The sequence below is a fragment of the Aulonocara sp. 'chitande type north' Nkhata Bay genome, linkage group LG20 (genome assembly GCF_057382095.1).
Source record: "Aulonocara sp. 'chitande type north' Nkhata Bay isolate Kocher_YH1m ecotype deep benthic linkage group LG20, A_spYH_male_GT1.1, whole genome shotgun sequence".
NCBI classification, from domain to species: Eukaryota; Metazoa; Chordata; class Actinopteri; order Cichliformes; family Cichlidae; genus Aulonocara; species Aulonocara sp. 'chitande type north' Nkhata Bay.
This window is the reverse complement of record NC_141363.1, coordinates 26,417,482-26,443,035: the sequence shown is the minus strand read 5'-3', so window position 1 is coordinate 26,443,035 and position 25,554 is coordinate 26,417,482. Positions and strand designations below refer to the sequence as shown.

Sequence of the window (25,554 nt, the reverse complement as noted above, 5' to 3'; positions counted from 1 at the left end):
TTAATTTACTACAAAACTTCATCTGAAAAAGGATAGGATTTGTCTAATATTTACTGTCTTTGAAATAAGACATTCTTAGACATGAATACAGGACAAATGTTTATGCACCATGTTTATCGGGACTCATTAACACAGTCTTTGGTTGTGTTGTTTGCCTTGGGGCACCGGTGGTTCAGGTGGTAGAGTTGGTTGTGTCCCAATCGGAAGGTCAGTGGAGTGATCCCTGACTCCTCCAGTCCATGTGTCGAAGTATCCTTGGGCAAGATACTAAACTCCAAGTTTGCATCCATCTGAATGTGTGACTGGCCAGAGTAAGTGCTGCAGATACAAAAATAGCCTCTGTCTCTGTTCAGATTCCGGGGTTTCAAACTTCTACTCGCTTCCAAGAAAAAAACCGCACAATGTCTATGAAGATGTATGGCTTACTTTTTTGTGACTTTGTATTATGTGTAATATGTACTTGTGACAAATGACCACTGAGCAGCAAAGCTAGAGTCACCGCAGGCAGAGACAGGATTTAACACATCCCACATTTTCTTATTTTTATTTATCCAAGTTTAAATTTAAAAGCTTAAGGTGGCAGCTCTCCACCAACTTCCTCCTTGGTGTTTCCAAGCACTCTCAAGTGTGTCCCAAGGGGTCCGAACACCCTGGAGAAGACAAAGGAGAAAACAGGTTGCACTAAAAATCAGCACCCACACTAAAACACAGTTACAAGTGTGGCTAATATTGTGTATTTATCTTACAGCATCTGTCCACCTGTAGCTGCTCAAGTGCCTGACAGAAGGAATTACACAGATCAATACATAATCAATAAATATTTGAAAACATGCTTCTTAATGTGTAAATGTTTTCTTAAAAATGCAGAGTGCAAATATGTCCGGAAAAGTGTCCACTGGGGTTAGGGTTACCTAAAACAAAGATACAAATTACTCTAAACAAGTAACGAAACACCTTCGTTACATCCTGCACCTCCTTTAAACTGAGTTTTTCTTCCAATCTGCTTATTTAAAAAGCTTCCTCGGAACTTGTAGGGTTAACCTTTGCTAGAGTTTTAGTCCGGTGTCCCCAGCAGAGGGGTCCTGGTGCGGGTTTGTACTTCGCGGGCTCCCGGCGCATGTGGCCGCAGCGCACACGTCAGCAGAGGGAGATCAGCACCCTGGACAGCGGCGCCTGGTCAATAATAAAGCAGCCAGAGCTCCTTCCCTGCCCAGCCGCTGGGAGCACGGGGATAGGCGTTTCAACCATCGGGAAACGGACGGATGGCTGGAGGAAAAGCAGCGACGTGTTTACGGGATGACAGTCTTTTATTTTTTTCCGCCTCTCTCCCTGTTCCGGAAGTAGCTGCTGCGTTGGTTCAATCTCCAAGCCGACCATTTCGAGGAGGAAAATCAGCGCCAGCAGTATCATCACCACCATCTATCTGATCCAATAATCAATGCCATTACTGCCGTGTAATTGCTGTCGGAAACGAAGACATCTTTACGCGTCTTCCCCGTCTCTCTCTAATTAGAAAAATCGCAGGGTGCCTTTATTATTCTGCCTCTCTCTGGCATTTCAGCGTTGCCTCCCGTGTTCTCGGCTTGCAATGAAATGCTGATGGACATCGAGCGAAGATGGGAAGCACGGGGCTTTCGGGTGTTTTTGTGCTGCCGTGTTTCCAGCTAGGCTGCTGAGAGAGAGAGGGGAAAGAGAGACGGAAAGAAGAAATGCAAATGCACAGGATTGTGTTTTTGATGTCGACGTGGATTGTCGGGGTGAATGGCACGGATTCTTCGTGGATCAAGCCGGGGTTTTACAAAAAGGAGATGAAATAGAGAGAAAAGGGAGAAAAAAGGGGGGACCATGATCTGACGCTTGGGATGCTACAGTGAGAGGGACAAAAAAAGACATTATAATCACATCCAGATCAAACTTCCATTTCATCTTCCGCACCCTAATTTTTCTTCTTTTCTATTTTTATTGGATTATGATTCTTGACAAGAGTCTCAGATGTGGCTGTGTGGATGGCATGTCGTTGTATTTTACATCCCATCTTCTATTTCCTGGCTCTGTGTTGCTCTCTCCTCCACTCGTCCACTCTCTCGCGGTCTTCTGCTTCGGGTAGCAAAAAACATGTAGGCTGTTTTTTTCTTTCTTTCTTTCTTTCGTTCTTTCTTTCTTTGCCGCGAGCCTCGGTGCGTGTGGAAAACAAAACCAAACAAAGCGAAACAACAACAACAATAACAAACGGTGTATTTGAGAGCGCAGGAAAATGGACCGTGGAAATCAAAACCCGTGCAAGTTGTAATGTTTTCTGGGGTGCGGTGGAAGACGCAGATAGACGGCGTTTGCTGAGTTGTTTGAGTAATGAATATTGAAAGAGTGTGTCGGCCAGCTGAAAGGGAAAATCTTTCATCCGCATTGGCTTAGACACACATGCCATCAGTGGGACGAGAGCCTTTATCTCCTCTCTGGATTTTCCAATTAGCAGTTGTGGCATCGTAGAACATACTACAGTAGCCATGAACATATCGGATGTATGAATAATAATAGTAATAATAATAACAATAACAGAGGGAGAGGAGGGGAGATAAAAACACTTAATTTATTTATTTCGGATTCTTTATGTGGCCAAACATGTTCAAGTATCGAATCCGCATGTTTTTTAATGAACTGAAAGTCCTGGTGTTTATGCGATCCGATTCAAGACAGTCCAGCTCAGACACAGATAGACGGTCCAACACCAACACCAACACCACTATGCGAGGTCTGGGGATGGGCGGCTGCGGCTGGCCGCCTTTCGTCGACTGCCATTCCCGGGACGACGAGGAGGAGTACTACGGCAGCGACCCGCGGCCCCGGAGCCTGGCGTTTGAGGAGAAGGAGCCCAAGCTGCAAGTGGGCCTGGACGCCGTGTCCCTGGCCAGCACCGCCAGCAGCCTGCGGACCCCCCAGTGCCGGATCTGCTTCCAAGGCCCAGAGCAGGTAGCAAAAAAAAACAAAAAAAAAAACAGAGTGAGGTTCCTGATGCTGATGCCACGTCCTACGTGGACGGCGGGCGGGCAGGCAGCGTGTTTGTTTCACATTTCACACTGCTGTGAATGAGCCTTTGTGGGGCTGTGGAGAGCTATTTCACCATGCATGAATTGTTCCAGATCAGGAGGGGATTTAGGAAGTTGCTCCTTTTTTATCAAGTGTAATCTTCCATTTTGGTATTTGTGTATGTATATATATATATTACCATCCTGTCCTACATTTGTATCTCTCCCACCCACCTTCCCCTCCGATACATCCTTTGGAAAAAGATAATCTAAGATGAGGCCAAATCTTTTTTTTTTTTTAAGTTTTATTTTTATAGCCTAAAAATCCCAAATTCGCCTCAAGACATTTTTACTGTCTGTGCATCCAAGCACGCTGTCAGTCCTCCCAGCTTCAAATTAGAGGCGACTATTGTCCTTCTTCTCACCTGTGGGCATGCAATCATCTCCCCCCCCCCCCCCCCCCCCCCCAAAACAAGGGGGGGGGGGGGAGATGATTGCTCAGTGATCTGGTTATCTAAATAACACTGTTTTCATAAGTAAGCTAATCAGAAAGGCAGCAGTTCCCACACATCTGAAATCCGGCCAGCATAGCAACAAAGAAAGTTAGCCAATTAGGCCTGCAGGATGACAAACAGAGTGAGAGGCACTGAATATGCATGAGTCACAATCATTTTGTAAATGTAAATCAACTGTCCCCCGTCCGCATGTGTCACAGAACACGATGATCAACTATTGATCGTGTGATGATCACAGTTCCTGGTCAGACAATGATGTCGGCTGTGATGAATTTGTCACACGTTTTCTATTATTGCTTCTATTTTTCTCCTCCTACTTTCCAGTTCTTGAGCCCAAACAAAACAATAAGTAGTGCGTAGCTTTGGTCTGTGGCCAAATGTTGGTCTCACCAGATGTGTGGAAACCTGTGCCGGCTGGATCAGCAGGTAGTCCCGAAGCCTGAGATAATTAGAAACCCTGTAAATCCTTTAGGAGCACAGATGGATATTACCATTTAGTCACTTCCCTAAGATAGGCGTATAGTGTTATTACAGCCCATGTGCTAATTTATGACATCTGCCTGAGAGTTTGTGTTGTGAGAGCCACAGGACTGAGTATAAATCACTTCAGCCTTGTTTTGGATACAAGGCAATTTGATGTTACAGACAGGGATCGACCCCAGGTTGTTGTCTTGCCCACTCAAACATCTTCCTTTAATAAAAGGTTCATGTTTTGGGCTCTGGGCTCTCCGGCAAGGTGACTCATCGTGCAGCATGGCTCTGAGCTGCCTCTTTTAGCTCCAGACAAAGAGCAAGCAAACAAAGCACTGAGGGAAAACCCTGAACTACACTACTACATCAGCTCCTCATGCTCATATTTGCTTTTATTTTGCCTCCACAGCACTCAGCTTTCTACTCAAAGGGAAAGTGCCTCATACCTCCATGGGTCCAAGGCGTGTGTGGGGGGGAAGCTCACGTTTGCCATTTCATTGTTATTTCATTATTCAAGCAGGTCACAACAGGGGCCGGGGATCATGTCGCTGTCAGCGGGCCAATTACCTACAGACATAATCACCTTCCTCTGTGGGTTGCATTGAGCACGAATCCTTATTAACTGTCTGTCAAAGGCGTCAGCGGGCGCCGCGGTACAGTCGCTCAGCCACTGATTCCACTTAACGCAGTCTGGATTCACAAAAGTCGTCGCAAAAGGGCTTGCAGGGAATTACTGGCTTGTTGGTGTAAGAGGAGGTGGTGGAGATGGGTGTTGGTAATCACCCCGGCCTGCCCTTTACTCTGGTAGTGCTCGGCGGCGTGTTTCCACAGGCACACTCAGTCAGGAGCTCGTGGTGGGGGTGAGGGGGTACTTCCACACCTAAATTTTTTTGTCTAAAGGTTGCAGCTGAGGAGGAAGACCATTTTCTTAGTCATGAAGTGACACACCAAATTAACACCTTCGTGCTCTGTGAAGTGGCCTCGAGGTACAAATGCATGACAGCTCATCCGAGCAGGAGGAGTGTGTGTTTGTGTGGGTGTATTTGTGTGTGTAGCAGGCTGCCTTTATGTTTGTTGGCCCTCTTGTTGTTATGAGGGTAAATCTAGCTAAGTATTAGTGTTAACAAATCCCATGAAAACAAAAACAATCAGCTCATCTGAATTAAAATCATTGTCTGTTTTTCTTAAATGTTTTGCACTCTAGAGCGCCGCTGTTGCTCATTAAAATCATAAATGTTCAAAGTTAATGACAAATGAAGTCCAAAAATGCTCTCCAGACACACGTCTCATCTGACTCCTACTTTGGCAGGAGGTAATCTGTCCGCTGTTGTGGTTCGGTTACGTTTAGGCACAAAGATGACCTGGTTTTTGGAAGAGAAAGGCTGTGGTCGAGGTTAATATTATAAATAAACTATCACACATTTCCTCATTTTCCATCAGGCGTATGCGGCTGCTTATACTCAATTCACACAGTTTGTTTCTACTTTTCACTCTCTGTGATGTGAGCAATATTGCTAATATGAACCTGAACTTGGGCAGTCAATCAGAAGAAGGCTGGCTTAAAGGAAGAGGACCTTAAAGACATCACGTCCCAGGAAACATGCTTGTGTGGGGCCCACAGTGGGTGAACTGGGTGGTTGTGCAGGCAGAGTTAAACCCACACTTACCCCACACAGACCCAGAGTGGGTGTACCCACACAGGGCCCACAGCATGGGTCTTCTGTGGCCTGCCCACTGTGGGCTACGAGGGAAGAGGCTGTACTGAGGTCCAGTATGAGATAAATAAGGATTATTCTGAACTGTGAATCATGCAAAGCTACCCTAAACGTAATGCTTATGGAGCTATAATTGAGCATTATCCACCTTAAAGTCAATGACAGATTAATGTCTTAGTTCTGGGTGGATGGATGGATGGATGGATGGATGGATGGATGGATGTTCTGGGTGGATGGATGGATGGATGGATGGATGGATGTTCTGGGTGGATGGATGAATGGATGGATGGATGGATTGCCACATTAATCTAAATCTAGGTTGCACTTTAAAAGAACAGTTCATGCCCCAAATTAAATGTACACATGTCCCCTCTGGCCTTCAGTGATGTTTATCCATCTCATTTATTTTGGTGTAGGTTGCCCAGTTTTGGAGATATCAGCTGTAGAGATATCTGCCTTAGTCTTTATTATAAATGTACTAAATGGCACTGGCCTTGTGATGCTCAAGGGCTAAAAACATGTATTTGAAAATCTGTGCTTCTGTGCCTCTTTTAAAAAAACATCCTAGTTAAGTGTAGTTTAGAATATGCTGTGTAAAAACAGGGAGGTGTAATATGCTAAAGCTTAAGCTTACACCTCTTTTTGGCAATAATTTGTAGTCTTGCCATTTAATTCAGTTCTTTGCTGTCATTTATTTACATTTATGGGCGTTTTATTTGCTGTCACTGCTCGTCTGAACTATTTTCTACATACCAGAGGAAGTGGACAGCTGGCTAAGGTGAGGGGGGCCGCCATTAATATTTATATCCTGTCCCGCACATGCACGACCCTCTCGTCGCAGGTAGATGGAAGATTCAGTCTGCTTGGTGGGTGTAGATCTGTAGAAACATACATAAAACCGAACAGAACGAGGTTTGTGGATTTTTTTTTTTAATACCGGGGACCTTAGAGACATTACAGCTGAGTTTTTCATTTTTATTTTGTAATTTTTTCATTTTCCATGCTTTGAGCAGCACAATGCGAGTGCCATTTAGTTCCATTATATTGAAAAAAGACAGGTATCTAGTTCAGCAGACGGAAAATAGTAGGTTTGTGGACTGTTTTGAGTAACGGGGTTGTGCTTTCTGGAAAAAGACATTAGTGCTGCGTTTTCCCGTTTTTATTATTATTAGTTGTAGTAGCATTATTAGTAATAGTAGCAGCACTTTGAGCACCACAAGCCAAGAGCCAGTAGCTTCATTACAATAAAAAAGAATAGACATCTACACCAGCATCTGCAAAACTGAGCAAGTCCCACCAAAATAAAAGAGATGCACAAACAGCACTAACAGAGGGGAAACATTTAAATGTAAAATTTTGGTGGTAAATGACCTTTTTACCCCTTAAAATGAATTTTTCTTAAACTATTTATTTGTTGGAGGCTGTTGCGCAGCACGATACGATTCAGCGTGTCTTTTTCTTTTACAGATGACAGAAAACGCAATAAAGTGCCGTTTTATTGGGTGCACATTCTCGCAACAAAATAAGAAGCGATAGCTGCTCTGGTGTCGTCATCTTAAAGCGGTTTAAGCTGTGTGAATCGTGAGATATGGCGCTTTTCATATCAGGTGTGGACAGGTTGTCACGTTTGATCCTTTAAAAACATAAATCTGGCAAATTTTCAGTGAAGGAGTTCATGAGCCACACTGTTATAGTGGGTGACATGTTCCCTTATTACCATGAACACACAGTTTATTCTGAATCAGTGCCACACACACCTCCTGTCCTAAATACTCGCTAGAGCACCTAATTTGTATTAATCCACTACTGAAATAGTCCCTAAGAAACTGATTATTTCTTACTGTTGACGTAAGTTTTACGTAAAACTGCAGCGCCTACGTGTTTGAAATAATACCGAGCTTTGTATTTTTAAAAAGAAACAACATATTTTGGGATCCATTTCTAATTATTTATGTCACGGATTCAGTGCCACAGACAGGTGTTAGTGCCTTGGTTCTTTTGACTATGACAGCACATGGCAGTGCTTTAGAGTCGGCGTCTTTGTGTGCTCAAGCATAGTCTATCACTACATGTTCTGTTTATTTATTTTGGTGCGAGTTCATCCTGCTGGTCCAGATGTGACCTTTTATGTCTCGTTCGGTGTTTTTTACACTGTGTGCTGCCTTCAGGTGCAGGGGGCTGACTCACAAAAGCAAAAATATCCTTCAAATAGAAAGCAGGCTTTTCCAAATAAAACAGGGTGTTCAGTACAAAACTATTAATGTAAAAACATATCTCATTAAACAACCTTAACAGCTTATTATTAGTGACATTATCTGTGATGACCCTGGAACCAATTATAGTGATTTTATTTGGATGTTTTTGTTTTTACATGCAGTTGTTTATTCCCCTTAAAATCAGTTATGTGTTCATTCATTATTAGACTCACTTTGGTTTCTCCAAACTAAATTCACTCATCTATGTCCTCTGAGCCTTGGCAATATTTGCGAACATCAAGCGAGTTTGAGTGTTGAACCTGATTTTGGGCTGAATTCAGGTGACACTTCAGGTGAATGCAAACAACACCAGCCTTTGATTAAAAAGTATGGTTTCTGATTCTTCAGTGTTTGAGGGGCCTCATAAAATGAGTCACTTTCTCCTTTAGGCAAAAGTTGCGATCATTACCTGTATCGCAGTTTCTGCTAAAACATCCCTGAGGGAAAGGTCTGAAATGATAATCAGAGCTTTTAAAGGTCTTTGTTTTTAGTTTGCTCTAGTTGATCATGACATTAACTTTCTCCGTCCGGCCTCGTAGCGCAGACACACAGAGACTCAACGACGGCTTTGACATTTTACAAATGTTTGCTTTCATATTGTTTTTCTTTTATTTAGCTCCTTGTATATTTCTGACCTTCTCTGTGTTATCTTTATAATGTCAGCAGCCAAGTTATTTTAAAGTTTATGAGTGGCATGTGGCTCATCTGCCGAACTCAATCTTTATGCAGCGGGACACTTTTATTATAAGTGGGAAGGTCAAACGAGCCAGATGGGGAAACGACAGAGTGCAGACGAACAGAAATAAAAAAAAATGAAGTGTTATTTGTATAAGTGCAGCTCTCTGGTGCATAAAACCTGTAGTGATGAAACAGGTAGTACTCTGCCAAGTCTGTGAACAGATTCATGTTTCTGAGTCACCGTTTGGAAATGAAAGATTTTTATTAAGTTTACACACAAAAATGAACCTTCTTTATGGGCAGCACAAAAAAGAAAGAAAAATGACTAAATACTACTTTATTAGGTTAGTGAGTGAAATTATTTTAGAAAAAATAATTTTTTCCAGAGAAAAAAAACACAAATTCTGTCATCTAGGTGCCAGAAATTCAAATTCCTCATCAATACCCGACTGTTTTTTGTTTTTTGTGCTTCCTACCAGTTCCCGTGAACAGTCGTTAACATGAAAGAGCTGAAAATGCAGAAGTATGTTGCAAGACATCAAATGTTACCACTGTGGTGTCTCATAGGGTGTTACAGCTTTGCCTCCAGTTTTAAATCCAAGGATTTTATATCAACATGATCTAACTTCTTTTTTTCAGTTTGTAGGGTTTAAAGTTTGAGTTTGATTTTTAGGGGGAAAAAAATCAATCCAGGTAAATTTCACTGTCTAAACTTTCAGGCACTGATGCCAAAGGATACCTGGGATGAGAATACATTGAAAAGACATTTCTACTGGGCCTTACTGACCAGTACTCACTGGGCCAAACCTGTTGTAGTTTGTCTGTACGTGTAAAGCCTGAAGCCAAGAAAGATGGATTCTCACTTAGTTGTGATCTCATAATTCAAAATGTTATGAGGCTCTGTTTTGCAGTGTAGCGTCTCACTCGTAGTGTTTGTACATGTGGCTGAAATATCATCTATCTTGTTTGTGTTCTCTTGGGTCTCAGGTCATGTTTTCGACCTGTGTTAAGTGTTTGAACCTTCAGCCAAGGGCACATTTCAGCTCAAAACGTTTAATTGTAATTCAATTTTTTAAATGAAAATATTAATTGATTTCAGTTTTAACTTGATACAGATACACAATCCTGTCCAAACAACTCATCAAATAAAAAATTAGGAGATAGTTGCACTCAGTAAAATCAGTGATAGCCTACCATGAATGATTAGCTTGCTTTAGCTTAGCTTAGTGACGCACTAAGCTTTGAAGTAAGAGAAAGACAAAATTTACATATAAGTCAAAACTGTACTAGTTAACACATTAAATTCCATTTGATATCTCTCACTTTGGTTTTAATAGGAGTTATTGATGTTCCTTAACAAAATGTGGAGCCCCACCCACCCTCTGAATGTAGTCGTATTTAATCAGGAGATAAAACTGTTAGCTTGAAGGATGCTTATTATATTAATTTCCAGCTCCGTATTAGGCTAAAGTAGCTTGTGCATGATTCACAGTTGAAAATAATCCTTGTTTATCTTATGTTGGGTCTTGGTGACTCAGTTAATCCTCTGTCTTATACAATCAGTTTTAGCTCCTCCCTCTTTAGGCCAGCCTTCTTTTGATTGGTTCGTTAACAGAAGATTTGAACAGCTTCTGTATAAATAGCCAGAATTTTGACTGCAATAAAGGCTATTTTTGCAAAAACCCTCTTTAGGATTCAATGCAAACTTTCTCCACAAGGTGGCAGCAATTTACCAGCAAGTTTCAGTATCATTGTTTTACACCAGACAGCTTTTGTCTTGTCTGAAATTCTGGTGGTTGATGGCTTCTTAGAGTAGTGGTTTATATATTTCCTTGGCAATTTAAAGATTGTTGGTTCAGTTCCTGTTAAAAGGCCATATTATACCTCGCAAACAGCACCGTATGACACTACTGACAGCAAATTGAAGCCACATCCACTGTTGCAAGCTGCCATTTGTGTTGGTCTTGCATGTCTTGATTTGTGTGACCTCAAGTGTTGTACTGCTGTTGCCACAGCTGGGTTGAAGGCATAAGTGCGTGATTGTGCTGGTTTTTACTACCGTACAGAAAACTTTGTTGAAAAAAACATCTTGTTTTGACTTCTTCGGAAGTGAGCCAACACTTTTCCACTTCCCAACTGGGAATATCACTTCCCACTCTGGCCAGTCTTTCTGAGAGGGCCTAAAAGTAGCTACTCTGATCTTCGGGCTGTGATAATGAGCCATCTGAATGCGATGGTAATGTTGGGGTGTGTCATGTTGGACTTGCAACAGATTGGACACTTCACCATCTAGTGGTACAAGGTGGTATTAAGTTAGAGTACAGCCCAGCATTACCTCAGCTTCAGTTGATATCGCTCCATTCTTGGCCAAAGCGCCACAGTTGATGTTTCTTCACATGCCATCGAGAGTTTCAGTTAATTTTGAAAGGTTTTAGCGCTTTTTTAGCTTAGGTGTTTTTTGTTGTTTACCTTTAGAACTATCTGCGCTCTGATATTCTGTCATACAGAGCCAAGAGTAGATGAGCCCATGTCTTATATTTCGGTCCATCGATCTGACTGTTGGTGTGTTTGGTGTTTTCCGGCTTTGTTTGTGTTCACTCTGAGGTGTAGTTTGTTGTGAGGTTAAACTCAGAGATTTTGTGAATCGGCATCAGGCTTCAGTGGCTCCTCTCTCCTTCACCTGGCTGCCCTTGAAGCCTCACCGCTCCCCGCTGCTGTTGCAGAGTGCTAACATGGCCCTTCACCAACTGGGCCCCGGATCAAGCTGTGCCCATTCATTGATTTACTAATGATTCACAGTGATACTCCCCCCTCACCATCTCCATCTCTGCTGCCTTTCCTTCAGTCGAGGCACACGGGCTACATGAAAACGTGCCATTGAATGCTGAGTTGCCTGACAAAATGGATGTTTGATGATGAACGGTGGTGACAGCCTGAACGCGCTCATCCTTAATGTGGTGAGCATGCCAACAGGCTTCAGGTGCTGCTGCGGTGCTGAAGAGACAGTTGGTCCACAAGCCACTCAAGCCTGCATCTTATGGACTCTATGAATATCATTAGGAGGTGAAGGGATGGGCAGAAAAGTGTCAGTTTTATTTTTGCTGACAGGAGAAGAGTGTGACTTTTGGGGGGAATTATTATTATTATTATTTTATTTTATTTAAGCCTTCCAATGGTTTGAAATAAACTGTGGCTTTGGAGGAAGTCTGCTTTCACTCACCAGGAGGCTTTATTTCAAATCCCCCTGCTGAAACACAACATTTAATTTGCATGAAAGGGAAGGAGAGTTTATTAAGGTCCCCTTTTAATTTAGAGGAAAAAGAGAAAAAGCTGAGCGCTCAGTGAATTTCTTGCTTCATAAGTAAGTTGTTTCATTACACGCTGAAATCTTGCTTTTGTGGTGGGCATAAATGAAAATGTGCACAGCAGAGAGAAAAGAAATGGTATGGTGTAACTAAGTCCATTTTTAAATCACATATTTTTTTATTTTACACAATGGCTACAAAACCAAAAATAAAAACACTGGGATGAAAAGAAAAGCAACATACTGCTCCTTATGTTCAACAAACAGCGATATGCATTCTCAAAAAGGGGAAAAAGGACAAACAGAGACAAACTCAATTCAATAAATGCAACAACAAATAACGCACAGCTGAAAAGAAATAACTGTAAGGACTGACTTCTGGTTAGACAAACATCCCCTACAAAAAAGTCGCCAAACCTTTTTGATCACCTTGTTTTCCAGGAAGATGGTGCTAACATATTTTAAGGAAATGTGTTTGGAAAAAAATCTAACAGATTCCAGATTTGAAAAAATCAAAAAAAAAAAAAAACGTGAGTTCTCTTTCAACAATTTTTTAAAAATATGTTGAGGTTTGGACTGCTGGTTGCGCAAAACACCCATCTAAAATTCAGGTTAGGGTGGAGCCTATCGTAGCCGTCAGTGAGTAAGAGGCAGGGACTGGTCGTCTGTGTATTTTCTTGGTTAGTTGGTTGGTTAGTTGGTTGCTCCTCCCACAAAACCAGGATTTGGGCATCCAGCTTATGTCCCTAAAACTTCTCCTGATCTTGATTTTGACACCATGAGGTTGCCTGGCAACCACCTATCCACAGGCTAAAATGATCTGTTTTGAGCATTTATTTAGCACTTTATAAAAGAATAGTTTCATTCCATTACAGTAACGTATATTTTATTTTCAAAAACCTTCAGTTACAGCATACATGATAAATTATGATGCAATCAGCCAGCCAGCTGCCTAGCTGCAGGCTAGAATGACCTGTTTTTTGCCTTTATGAACCTACACCCCCTCATGCAACCATGTTAAGATCTTAATTTCACAACCAACTGCACAAACAGGCGTAACAAACTGTAGCTTGGGCATGTACTAGTTAACCTGACAAATGCCTTTCGACAGTTCATGTGCAGGGTTAAAGCTGTGTAGAGGAACATTTATATCGAAATAACACAATTTTCCATAAATCTAACAAGTACATTTTAGTGCCTAAACCTGAGGCATTGGTGCCGAAGAACGCCTGTAATGAAAACGTGTTGAAATAACAATTTTAACTGAGACCTTGTGGAGAAGTAGTTCCCCATATGTGGCCTTAAGTGCAAAGCTTAAAGGCTAGAAAGATGTATCCTCTCAAGATCTCATCAATGTGTCAGAACTATTTAGAAACTGTGGTAATGTCTCACTAGGGGTGTTTGATATCAATCTAGGACATCCTTAAACTTTTCTCTCCCAAAAAGAACCTCACACCCCAGAATTTTCAGCATTTTCAGCAGATATTTTAAATATCAGCATAATCACTCCAGAAAATTTCTGTTCGCTTAACAAGATCACATTTTTTCATTTTAGTTTCACTTAACGTTTCTACTGGTTGTTTCACATCCTGCCTACACCTGAGACCAACACACAGTTTGAGTTTTTTCAACGAAATAATCTACAGTTTCAGAAAATAACAACTTAATCTTAAGAATGACTATTAACACTCCTGAACTACAGAAGCCAAGGAACTGCTTGCTCTTATTTATAAAAGAGAAACTATTTTGCACATTTCCAAATTCATATTTTCATTCTTGATCTCCAGTAAGGGAGCTTTGCATGATTCACCTTTTTCATTTATTTTATATTTACTATATTTAAAAAGAAGAAAATAAATGACTGTACTTTGCTCCTCTTAATAATGAAATTTGTTTATCTAAACAGATAACGTTTATTTTTTGCATCACTGTTGACCAAACTGGCAGTTAAATGTTGGGTCATGCTGTTAAAACATGAGAAATGGTTCTGGTGGAATAATAGCAGTGAGTACATGTTTAGACCTTGAACTGGCGTCACTGTCGCTTGTGGTGGCTGGTCAGACTTCAGGCAAAGTCATCGTCAAAAAAAAATAAAAAAATAAATTATGTAACCTCAGCTTAAGAGGAGTGAGTTATCCTGACCTGTTTGAAAAGACAATTTATGTGAATTTAATATGTTGCACCAATGTCAAAGAGTGCTGTTTACATTCTCTGGTTGCATCACTTTTCAGATCTTCTGTACTGTTTATGTTCTTTGGACTTTGCATTGCTAATGAGTTCCTTACATAGAAAAATCATTCATTCATCCATTTTCTGCTGCTTATACGGTTCTGAGTTGCAGGGCAGCTGTCTGAGCAGAGATGCCCCGACCTCCCCCCCTGCAACCACCACCTCCAGCTCTTCCAAGAGGACAGTCAGGCATTCCCAAACCAGCCGAGAGATATAATCTCTCCATCATGTCCTGGGTCTGCCCCGAGGCACAAAACACCTCGCCTGGGAGGTGCCCAAGAGGCATCCTAATCAGATGCCCAAACCATCTCAGCTGGCTCCTTTTGATGTGAAGGAGTAGCAGCTCAACAATGAGTCCCTCCCAAATGGCCGAGATCCTCACTCTGTCTCTAAGGCTTAGCCCAGACACCCTTCAGAGGAAACTCATTTCCACCACTTGCATCCACAGTCTTGTTCTTGTTGGCTTGTTTGAAGGTGGCAGACCCTCCACCGCACAGATGGTTCAGACTGGACACAGTCACTCCAAATCCTTATAAAAACATCACACAACCATGTAACCTCATCCGACTTGTGTATCGATTGGGACAAACGGTTAATTTGTGTTGAATAGATTAGTTCAGTGAAGTGTTTGTGTGTGGAGGGGGGGTTTCTAGCATGTGGCCTACGTAGCTCTGGGCTATGCACGCCTTCTTTGTTTCCTGACTGTTATTCCTAAAAGCCCACCCTGATATAGAAAGCTAAAACCGTCCTCGGCTTTCATGTGTGACATGAGTCATAAAGACACGTTTTCATTTTATACGGAGATGATTCATGTCACTCTATCAAGATTTTAATTTTCCCTTCAAACAAACTAAAAATTAGCTGATGGGATGAATAATAATCACAAACTGATGGTTTGGTGTTTTTAACTTACACATGAACAGTTCATCCAACTACACACACATAAAACCTTGTTGGCACTTTAAATGTTATATATGTGTATATATATATATATATATTCATTGAAATGTATTAATTCATTCATAAACACAAAGCTAAAACAGGTAATGTACAACTTTAGGAGTGACGATCAACAATTCAGAGAGAATGGTACATTTTTTCCTTAATTATACTGTGGACCTGTTCAAATACAGTCTCTTTATGTAATTTAAATGTTTATCTATTTATAACTATATAAAAACTTCAACTTGAGTTGAAATGTCACTCAGCTTTTCCGAAATCACAGCAAAGCAAGTTTGAAAAAAGTGTTTCTTTGTTGCCATTTTCTTTGTTTGAACTTTTATATTTAATATTGTTGACGACATACCAATCATCTCTTCTGCACCACAACATATGAGTCAATGTGCGAAATCCTCCTCCGTCCAAACAATAACCACAAACATTAGAATTATTATTTTTTTAAAGTCCAGACTGTTTTGTGTGGGCTCCAGCAATCTGTAGCGCTCGCTGTGTGACCGGAATATTTGAATATTTGATTGAAAGGATGAGTAATTGTTTGCTATTCGTTTTTCAGTTTCACTTCTAACGTGCACGTTTCTAAAATAAACGATAAGAAATACTTTATACAGTGTTTGTGGCATACATGTATTCTAGAGAGCACTGTTAATATTAATGTGCTTAAATGTTTTAAGTGTAGAAAATTTACATTTATTTATAGTTTATCTGTTGTAGATAAAAATAAAAATATTCAAAGCATATTATCCAAACAACTCACTGTGAAGGTTTCCAACTTTGAAGTCATGAATTTATGAATTCATAAAAACTGGGAAACCCTGAGATTAAAGTAAGGAAGTTAAGAGACAATTTTATTTATTTATTTATTTATTTATTTGAGTGTAACTTGTGCATTTATAAGGAAAACAATTCCAAGTGGAACTCTAATGGTTGTCCTTTTTCTGTATTATAAGCATATATAGTTTTGATGGTGGATCCTCATATTAAACAGATCAGACTTTAGACTGTTTTTTCTACTCTTGGCTCTCTATGATGTCAAAGAGAGTCATCACAGACATGGAAGCCCCGCCCACTTTGTGTTTAAAGCTTTTGTTTAGCAGGATCAGCCAGTCAGAAGAAAGCTGGCTTTAAGGAGGAGCTAACACAGCTTGTTTTAAACAGATGGTAAATGGTAAATGGCCTGTATTTGTATAGCGCTTTACTTAGTCCCTGGCAAGCTACATTGTAGCCACAGCTGCCCTGGGGCGCACTGACAGAGGCGAGGTGAACTGAGGGCCTGCGCTGAAGCCCAGTGTAAGACAAATAAGGATTACTTTGAACAGTGAATCATGCAAAGCTACACTAGTCCAGAATTTAAGTATGGAGCCAGAAAGGAGCAGAATGTTGCAAATTAATGAGGAAAGTTACGGTTATTGGCAAAGGAAGTCTCTTCACTTTGCAGTTTTGGATAATCTTCATTGCACCAAAGCTGCACTGCAGTTTGTTTGGCTTTAAATGTATTTTTTTCTTGTTTTTAACTCCTCCCCCAAGCTTCACCTCCACGTCTTTGCTCTATATAATCTCAAATAGCTTTAATAGGTACACAGCTGTGCTGAATAAGATGAGAAAACATTTTGATGTATTTATTTCTTCGTGTCCTGCAGGGCGAGCTGTTGAGCCCCTGCCGCTGTGACGGCTCTGTGCGCTGCACCCATCAACCCTGCCTCATCCGCTGGATCAGCGAGAGAGGTTCCTGGAGCTGCGAGCTCTGCTACTTCAAGTACCAGGTCCTTGCCATCAGCACCAAGAACCCACTGCAGGTAAACACGAGGGGAGTCTGCAGCACAAACACGGTGAAGTCTGGGGAAAAAAACAAAGCCTCACACCTCTTGCTGTGATTATTACTGTTGCACAATTTGATCTAAAACACTGATAGTGAGTCTGTCCAGATGACTCACAGTGACTGCACAAACAAACCAGCACAGCGTGGCTCTGTCCAACGTGCTTTTTGACTAAGATTCAAAGTATTGGATAAACAGCCACATAAACAAGACGATGATGGCGTGTGAATATGGAAATGATGACAAAATGCTCTCTCCTCTCTGAGGTGCTAGCTCCTAAAACACATGGGCGATGGAGGCAGGAAGATTTAATGACGTGGAAAGAGGAGCTGCTGCTGTCAGCTAACCTTTCATAATAAAATATACAAACGCTGCTGCAGCAGACCCAACACTCTTTTGCCTGAACAAATCTCTCAGCCGTCGCTGTGGTGTGAGGACTGTTTGCCATATTGTGCTGACACATTTTCCCTCTGCGTCACTGTCCGTCTGCCCTCCTTTTCAGAGGCAGCCAATCGCTCTAAAACCTATTGAAAAGATGCCATGTGTGTGTTGGTGTGTGTGTTAACTTGTCAAATGTGAGGATTTTCTCTCTCTGGTGAGATGTAATGTAGAAGATTGGTGCAGTGTGACTAAGTATGCACAACTTGCAGGTACTCTTGCATGTCCACGCTGTGCTGCTTTACTCTGACACTCCGATGTTAGGAATGTCGCACTTTCAGCTTCACAAGACTTAATAGACTTAAACTGCTTTGTAAACAGATTACTGGGGAAATCGTGTGATAACGCTAAGGCTCTGTGTTTTTTTGTTTTGGTCCCTCTGCTCGTTCTTTTCATGTTCGTGCTTTCTTGGTTTCCCCAGTGTTTCCTTGTTTTTGTCTTCCTCTGATCTTCTTCCCTTGTCTTTATTGTTTCCGCTTCCTGTTTTGTTATGCTTTGGTAATTGCTTTTCCTCGGGTGTCTCCTGTGCATTTACTTCCTGTGTCTGTGGCTTTTCTCCTTTGTGATGGTCTGCCCTGTCTTTATTGTTTCCACTTGTGTTTTGTCGTGTGTGTGTGTGTGTGTGTGTGTGTGTGTGTGTGTGTGTGTGTGTGTGTGTGTGTGTGTGTGTGTGTGGTCCTGGTTTCCCCTCTCTTCCTGTTGAGTTGTCCTTTCTTTGTTTCTTTGCATCTCAGTTGAGTTTAGTCTTCTGGGTTCTTTCTTCTTCTTCTTCTTCCTCTTTTATTATTTTATTTCCTTTTTGTGACCTAATACTTGGTGTCCTCCATTTAGGTCTTATATCCAGCAACCCATTTAACAGATAAGCTTTAAAGCTATAATTTCTTCGCTTTTGAGCCCTTATAACAGCAGTAAGTACTTCTGCAGGAGCCATGGGACATATAATTTCAAAAAGGAGGCAAACTATTATTTTATTAAAAGTGTATAGCCACAGAAGGAATATAAACACACCAGTCAAGACTCTAAATTAGTGTGAGGGTGATCTTTATTAAATTTATTAACCTCTACTATCTATTGAATCTGTTAATCTTATAACCCGTGAATTTAAAGTGCACACGAAGAAAAGGACCTAAACGCAGGACACAGGAGGCAAAATTAAAATAGTTAAACTCTTTAATAACTTAGCAGCGGTCGCAAAAAAGGGCAAATAAGACTTGGAAAGGAAAAGCAAAGGTCGATAAAATGAGTAAAAAAGCCATAGGGGAAGACAAACACGATGAACCACAGAAAGAGAAAAAGGAGAATTCTGGATTGTAGAAAAAGCCGAACTTGTGAAAAAATGACAGCAAACACGTGAAGTAAAACTTAGAGGGAGTGAAGACAAAAATAAATGCTTATAAATTCATAGATGACGAACTTAAACGAGTCCTTATAGTTTTTATTCATTTATTTATTTAGTTTTACATCTAATTAAAACCTGTTGACTTAGTTTTTCCTTATTCCTGTATAAATATATATATACTGTTACTATGGTGAATATTAGTTTTTCAGATAATGGGGTCTGTTGGCATATTTCCACAGTTCTGCTGCGAGCACACACATGACACCCATCTAATGTTCAAACCTTTTGTTTGTGAGGGGCAGCCAATCACAGGCAGGTTTGCTTAACGGGAAAGGAAGGGAATAAATCATATTCTGTTTCGGACAGAATGTGATTTGGGGGGATTAACAGGGATTATTTTGATCTTTGAATCATGTAAATCTATTCTATTAGAGTCAGAGATATAAATTCAGTTCAATTCACTTTTATTTATATAGCACCAAATCAAAACAAGGAACTTTATATCGTCATGTAAAGACTCTACAATAATACAAAGAAAACCCCAACAGACCTGCTTTAGCGACAGTGGGAAGGAAAAACTCTGTTTTAACAGGAAGAAACCTCCTGCAGAACCAGGCTCAGGGAGGAGCGGCCATCTAACTTCAGTTAGTCTCTGTATTGGGTTTAGCTTTGGCTAGTTTTAGTTTACTTTCTGTGTGGGTTTTAATCGGGGTTTTTATGTTTTCACATCATTTTTGTTCACACCTAGGTTTGACATTTAGTTAATCATATAGTTATAAAAGCCATAGCCTTTATTCTGAGTGCAGGAGTATGTTTACACTGTTCCTCTGGTACTTTTGTTCCTGTAAATGACCTGATTTTTTTCCCCCACCACTGATTTAAAGTGTTTTCTCCCTCAGTGGCAGGCCATCTCTCTGACCGTCATTGAGAAGGTGCAGATAGCAGCCATTATTCTGGGTTCCCTGTTCCTCATCGCCAGTATTTCCTGGCTCATCTGGTCCTCCCTCAGCCCCTCAGCCAAGTGGCAACGTCAGGACCTGCTCTTCCAAATCTGCTACGGCATGTACGGTTTCATGGATATCGTCTGCATAGGTAAAAAGACAAAGAGACACAAGACTGACACACAAACATAAGATGCTTTCATAAGTGAACGTTTGGGACATGATATAGTTGTTCTGTCATGTAGCACACAGCAGGAAATAGTCAGCTTCAGATGTGTTTGCACTACTGGAAATTATTTAGGTGAAGAAGCTGCAGGAGGCTGCACACATGACACCAAAGAAATCGGGTCATTACTCAAAAAAGTCATGCATTACACATATTCTTTACTTTTTTTAAATGCAATGCATTATTTTACTCGTTATATCAATTTTCGTTACTTCACAGCAGCTGTGTGATTGCCAGAAAAGAATAAAACACCAACATTTTAATCTGCACACATAACTGCTTGAATCCCTCTTAAAAAGGACATTGTCAAGATTAGAGCATGGGAGGACCCAAATGATGACTTAGGAAGCAAAAAGTAAAAATAAAACAAAACAAAAAAACGACAACACAAACTAAGAAGGTCGATGCATGAGATAGGAAGCACAGGTGCAGGGAAAGATGGACCTGAGAGGTAAACAGATGGTCTCACAAAGAAGAAAGGCTACATATACTTACACAAAGAGCTGATAGTAGAACAAAACACAGACTGGAACAATTAAGGGGCAGAGAAACAAGGAAGAGGAAAGAAAGAAAACCTACAACAGGAAGTAACCAGAATAAAATGACTAACACTGATCGGTGAACCCAGAGTGCAGGATGACATGGAAAAATGCAAAAGTAACATAAGAAAAACAACAAATATTACAACGACCATGACAAACATATAGGAAGTCTTTCTGAGGTTTTCAAACACTCGTTCATGGCTAGCTTTGTGCCAGCATCATAGACTGTGTATAAAAGATGGCAGCATCTTGCTTATGCAAGTGCTTGTAGAGGTTTGATTTGTTCTCAGCAGATTCGGGACATCTTGGCCGTCTGATCACAGCTGATCTCAGGATCGACAGATGAGCCAGGAGATGAGGACTCTGTGTGACCACAAGGGTCACAGCGAGTGGGTGTGCACTGTTAAGTTTAGTTAGGTGAGAAAAAGGGGAATTAGAGCCATAAAGAAAATTGCTACAGGCTAAATGGGCAGCGAAGCAACAAATTGAAAAGAGGGTGTCCACTGACCCCGAGACCCTCTGCGATCCAGGCCCGTCAGGGATTTAGAAAAACTCCTTCTGGACATAAAGCTGTGTGATCTGTCTAAACTATTATATAGAACATGTGAACATTAGTGTCATTTCAGTGTTCAGTGAATGTGGTTAAATTTAAGAAAAAAAAAACTTTCGACATGCTCTAATTTTGCCAGCCACCTATCCCACATGTCATGTCTTCATCACAGAGATTAAATTTATTGAAATTATGGTATATTCATGATACCGATGCTCAAATAATGCTAAACAAAATTAATATTTAAGGTAGTCTTAGATTTAGATCGTGACACTTGGAGTGGATGTAACATTTATTTCATTGTACACTGTAAAAAAAAAAAGTAATATAAAAGTATTTTACTGTGTATTTTACAGTTTTGTACTGTTTTTCTAGAGTATCATTAAATTTACATAAATAAACTGATTTTACATTTAAAATGTAAATTAATGTAAAATCACTGTAAATGTAATAAAACATAATTTTCTCATTTTTAAAATATATTTGTCTGTACATATGCATATTTAGATTGTTAAAATACATTCACAAATGTATCATAATTTCACAAATATTTGTCCGTTATTATTTGAAACATTGAACTGTTAAATTCAAATGTAATGTTATGGAGAAATATATAAAATTATTCTTATAAACTTTTTTTACATCACATAATTATTATTATTATTATTATTATTATTATTATTATTATTATTATTATTATTATTATTATTATTATTGTTGTTGTTGTTGTTATGTAGGTCAGCGGTCCCCAACCTTTTTTGCGCCACGGACCGGTTTATGCCCGACAATATTTTCACGGACCGGCCTTTAAGGTGTCGCGGATAAAAACAACAAAATAAAACTAGTACCGGTACCGAAAAAAAGAAGATTTATTCATAACACACGTGAAAAGACCCAGGAAAACCGAGTTAACGATAAAAACGATAACAAAATAACGCTGAAAACCGATAAAAACCCTGAAAACTATACATTTCACACCTGAGCCTCAACTCTCGCGGCCTGGTACCGAATGACTCACGGACCGGTACCGGGCCGAGGCCGGGGGGTTGGGGACCGCTGATGTAGGGCGATCGTGGCTCAAGAGTTGGCAGTTCGCCTTGTAATCAGAAGGTTGCCGGTTCGAGCCCCGGCTCGGACACTTCACCACCACCTACTGGTGATGGCCAGAGGGGAATTATAAAGTGGAATTGTAAAGCGCTTTGAGGGTCCCAAAAAGCGCTATATGAATGCAACCCATTATTATTTAAACCAACTGTTAACCTTATATTTCTGTACATTTAAGTATTATTATTCATATTGCCACATTCATTGACCTTGTTTATAGGTAATTTCATTGTTTAATCACGTTACAATGTTCCTAGTTTAATGTTCAAAAGCACTTGAAAAAGGCAAAATCCCATGTAAAATTAGGGCAACAAACTGTATTGTCATTACTGAAAATAACCGTATTTTCATGTGAAAGTTATTTTCTGGTATTTTCTGGTATTATTTTGGCGCCCCAGCTGCCCGAATATTACTGTTTTTTTAGGATTTGTTTTTTTTACGGTGTAGTTTTTAATCCTGTTTTTTTTCCTGTTCAAAGCGGCATTTAATTTCCTCTTTTAAGTTTGTCAGAAGGTTCAATAAACACTCCAGTTTCAAAAGAATTAGAATTTTATGCCAATTATTAAATGGTTCAGGCAGTTAAGAGAGTTTACATGTGTTTTTTAGCACTACAAATATTGTGTGGATTAACGGCGACAGCTCAAAAACACTGTTAAATTGAATTAATTTAAGAAGTGTCAAATTTCAACCCATCCCTATATACTTCAAGGGGTTGTAACTCTGAAAATATTCATAGTATGAAGGTGAAATTTTCCATGGCTTGATTAAACATTTCATATTGTTGGTTGATTAAGATGAGGTTGAATGATCCTTATTAAGAGGGAGCATATTCAGTTTGTCCAACTAAGATAAATATATAATATTAAGAGTGTAAGGTCAGATTTAGTGGCTTTCTGATGCACTCTGTCATTATAGTCCATTATTGGTAAGTTGATAAAGGTTACAAACTGGCTAATGTCCAATTCTCATACCCTACCTCCATCTGGTAAGTCCTAGAAAAGCTCAAGGTTGGGAATTGACTCCGTTTTTGGAGCCAGCCTCAGTGCAGGTGTGAAAATGTCACACAGGAGTCGTTGACTGCAGGAGCTGAAAACATGAAAAGATGTAGATCGAAGGCTTAGGCTGCATTATGCAACATCAAGACGAGCAAAGAAAAACAGGATGCACTGTGCAATGACAAAAATATTAATAAACATAAGTTGGATTATGCAAGGACAAACTAGCGCGGGGATGAAAGCTTGTATTCAGCTCACATTTTTCTGGCTTTTAAGTTCATGCACAATTACAACACTAAGCAGGCAGATGGTGCATAGGTAGGAGATAACAACTACACTAAAAGCCAAACAAATTTTTGATGATGTTGCAGACTACAAGAGACTGTTTTTGGGGGGAGGTTTGGAGCGACTGGCTTGATTGTTCTTGTGTAACTGCGAGCTGCCCGCCTAAGACAACAGTGAGAACAGATGGCATCAGATATCTGTACTGTGATTACTGCCAACTGTCTATTCTCAACCACAGATGAGATGGAAAGTTTCTACCTGTGGTGCCGATGCAGCTCTCGGCTACCTTTCATGAAATATCTCCTGCCTCCATGCACTGTCCTTCACCTTCTGCTTTCTTCCCCACCCAGGCCTAATCATCCATGAGGGATCGTCGGTGTATCGAATCTTCAAGCGATGGCAGGCTGTCAATCAGCAGTGGAAAGTACTGAACTATGAGAAATCGAAGGACTTGGGCGACCCGGTGAGTTCGAGCAGTAAGACAGGCGCTCGAGGCTCTCGCGGTAACCCTCACGGTCTGGCCAGCAGCAGCAGCGGGCGACCGAGCAGGAGGCTAAGAACTATTCTGAACCACCACTGTGGATACACCATCTTGCACATCCTGAGCCAGCTGAGGCCCAACGACCCGCGGATCAGCGCTGCCGCCAACCGGGAGGTGGTGATGAGGGTCACCACCGTATGAGCGGCACGACAGGATGAGACCCCGTCTTTTGTGTCCCGATGTAAATGACAGGAGGGACTTGATGTTGAATACTAAAGACTAAGTAACAGGAGCCCCGTGAGGAGCTGAGTGATGCCCGGAGCATCAACAGACAGCACACACGAGGGTTTCTCCTCTTGTTTCATACAACAAAAGAAAGCCAGATGCTCCTTTTCAATAATTAAAGAACTGATGAAAATACAGGATTAAAAAGCATTAAAAGACATCAAACGTGAAACATGTGAACAGGCTTTACAAACCTGATCCAAGATGATGAGACGTTTTTTCCAGTTCAATATCAGGATGCACAGAAGCATTTTTTTCTTTGTTTTTAATCCTCTTGGTTTGATTTGTATCTCTTCTTCTTCTTCTTGTGTTTTTTTTTTTTTTTTTACTCACTTTGATTTTGTACGGATGTATGATTTTAGAGGAAATCATGTAACTCCATACATGCCAAGCATTTCCAGACAGCTATGTATCATGATCTTAAAAAAATTTCTACAAGCTAAACCGATGCTGGTAAACAGACCGAAAACTGAAACTAAACAAACATGTGGGCTCCACAGAGGTGACAACAGGACAATAAGTCATAATGAGTAAAAAAAAAAAAATGAAAAATGAAAAAAAAGAAACAAAAAAAAATAAAGAAAGAAAGAAATCAGTAAGATTTCAGTTACACTTTTAACCTTTCTGCAATAAAGATACGTATGTACATTTCACAGGGAATTTTGCATGGGTATATAATTTTATTCTTGATCACATTACATAAGCACATGACAAAATTTGCTCTATTTCGAATGGTGCTTGCCAAAATAAACACTTAAACATCCAATTTCATCGCACCAACTTTTTGTCAGCAGGACAAATGGCAGTGTGTTACAGCTCTTTCAGCTAAAATACAGTTTGTTGCTGCTGTGTGCTGATTCAAATTTGATAATAAGTTAAATCATTGGATTAAAAAAACGGGGATCGGATGATCTCTTACTTCTCAGTCTCACTCAGTCTCTTATTTACCCAACCTGTAGCGTAACGCATGGTTTGGTTGAGTGTGTCATTGTTTTTCTGGTGTGGAAATGTAGTGATGTGCTGGAAATAAAGCGGGACATCCTTCATTTAGAATTTTTTTTTAAAACTTGATTAACCCTATTTACAGGGGATCAAGTCTGTTTTATTTCTCTCTTTTTCTGTCATATATCTATATACTGTTACTATGGTGAATATTCATATTAAACATGACCAAAGTTTCAAATAATGAGGTCAGCTCATGTGCAAATAATTTCTGTGATTTAAAAGCTCAGGCTTCACACTGATCTAAACACTCATTCTCAGGATGTTTTTTCCAACTCTTGGCTCTGTATGATGTCAGAGAAAGAGAGCGTCCCTAACATGGTCATCTCAGGCCATTTAACAGGTGACCAATCAGAAGAAAGTTGGCTTAATGCAATCATTTTCAGCTTCTTCTCCTAACTT

At 40.3% G+C, this 25,554-nt stretch overlaps 1 protein-coding gene across 1 annotated transcript; it reads left to right on the top strand.

The window, feature by feature from the left end:
- Window positions 1-1,130: 1,130 nt before the first annotated feature.
- marchf9 (membrane-associated ring finger (C3HC4) 9) lies at window positions 1,131-25,330 on the top strand. Its single transcript, XM_086276804.1, has 4 exons — window positions 1,131-2,967; window positions 16,788-16,943; window positions 19,641-19,833; window positions 23,735-25,330. Exons 1-4 carry the CDS (start codon window positions 2,608-2,610, stop codon window positions 24,064-24,066), a joined length of 1,041 nt encoding a protein of 346 aa, XP_086132930.1. The 5' UTR covers window positions 1,131-2,607; the 3' UTR covers window positions 24,067-25,330.
- Window positions 25,331-25,554: the final 224 nt, after the last annotated feature.

Excerpts from the sequence above, each read along its gene's own strand:
- marchf9 (XM_086276804.1), top strand. The coding sequence starts at position 2,608 with ATGTGGCCAAACATGTTCAAGTATCGAATCCGCATGTTTTTTAATGAA. Across the intron at positions 2,968-16,787 it reads GCTTCCAAGGCCCAGAGCAG|GGCGAGCTGTTGAGCCCCTG; the intron begins GTAGCAAAAAAA and ends CGTGTCCTGCAG. Across the intron at positions 16,944-19,640 it reads GCACCAAGAACCCACTGCAG|TGGCAGGCCATCTCTCTGAC; the intron begins GTAAACACGAGG and ends TTTCTCCCTCAG.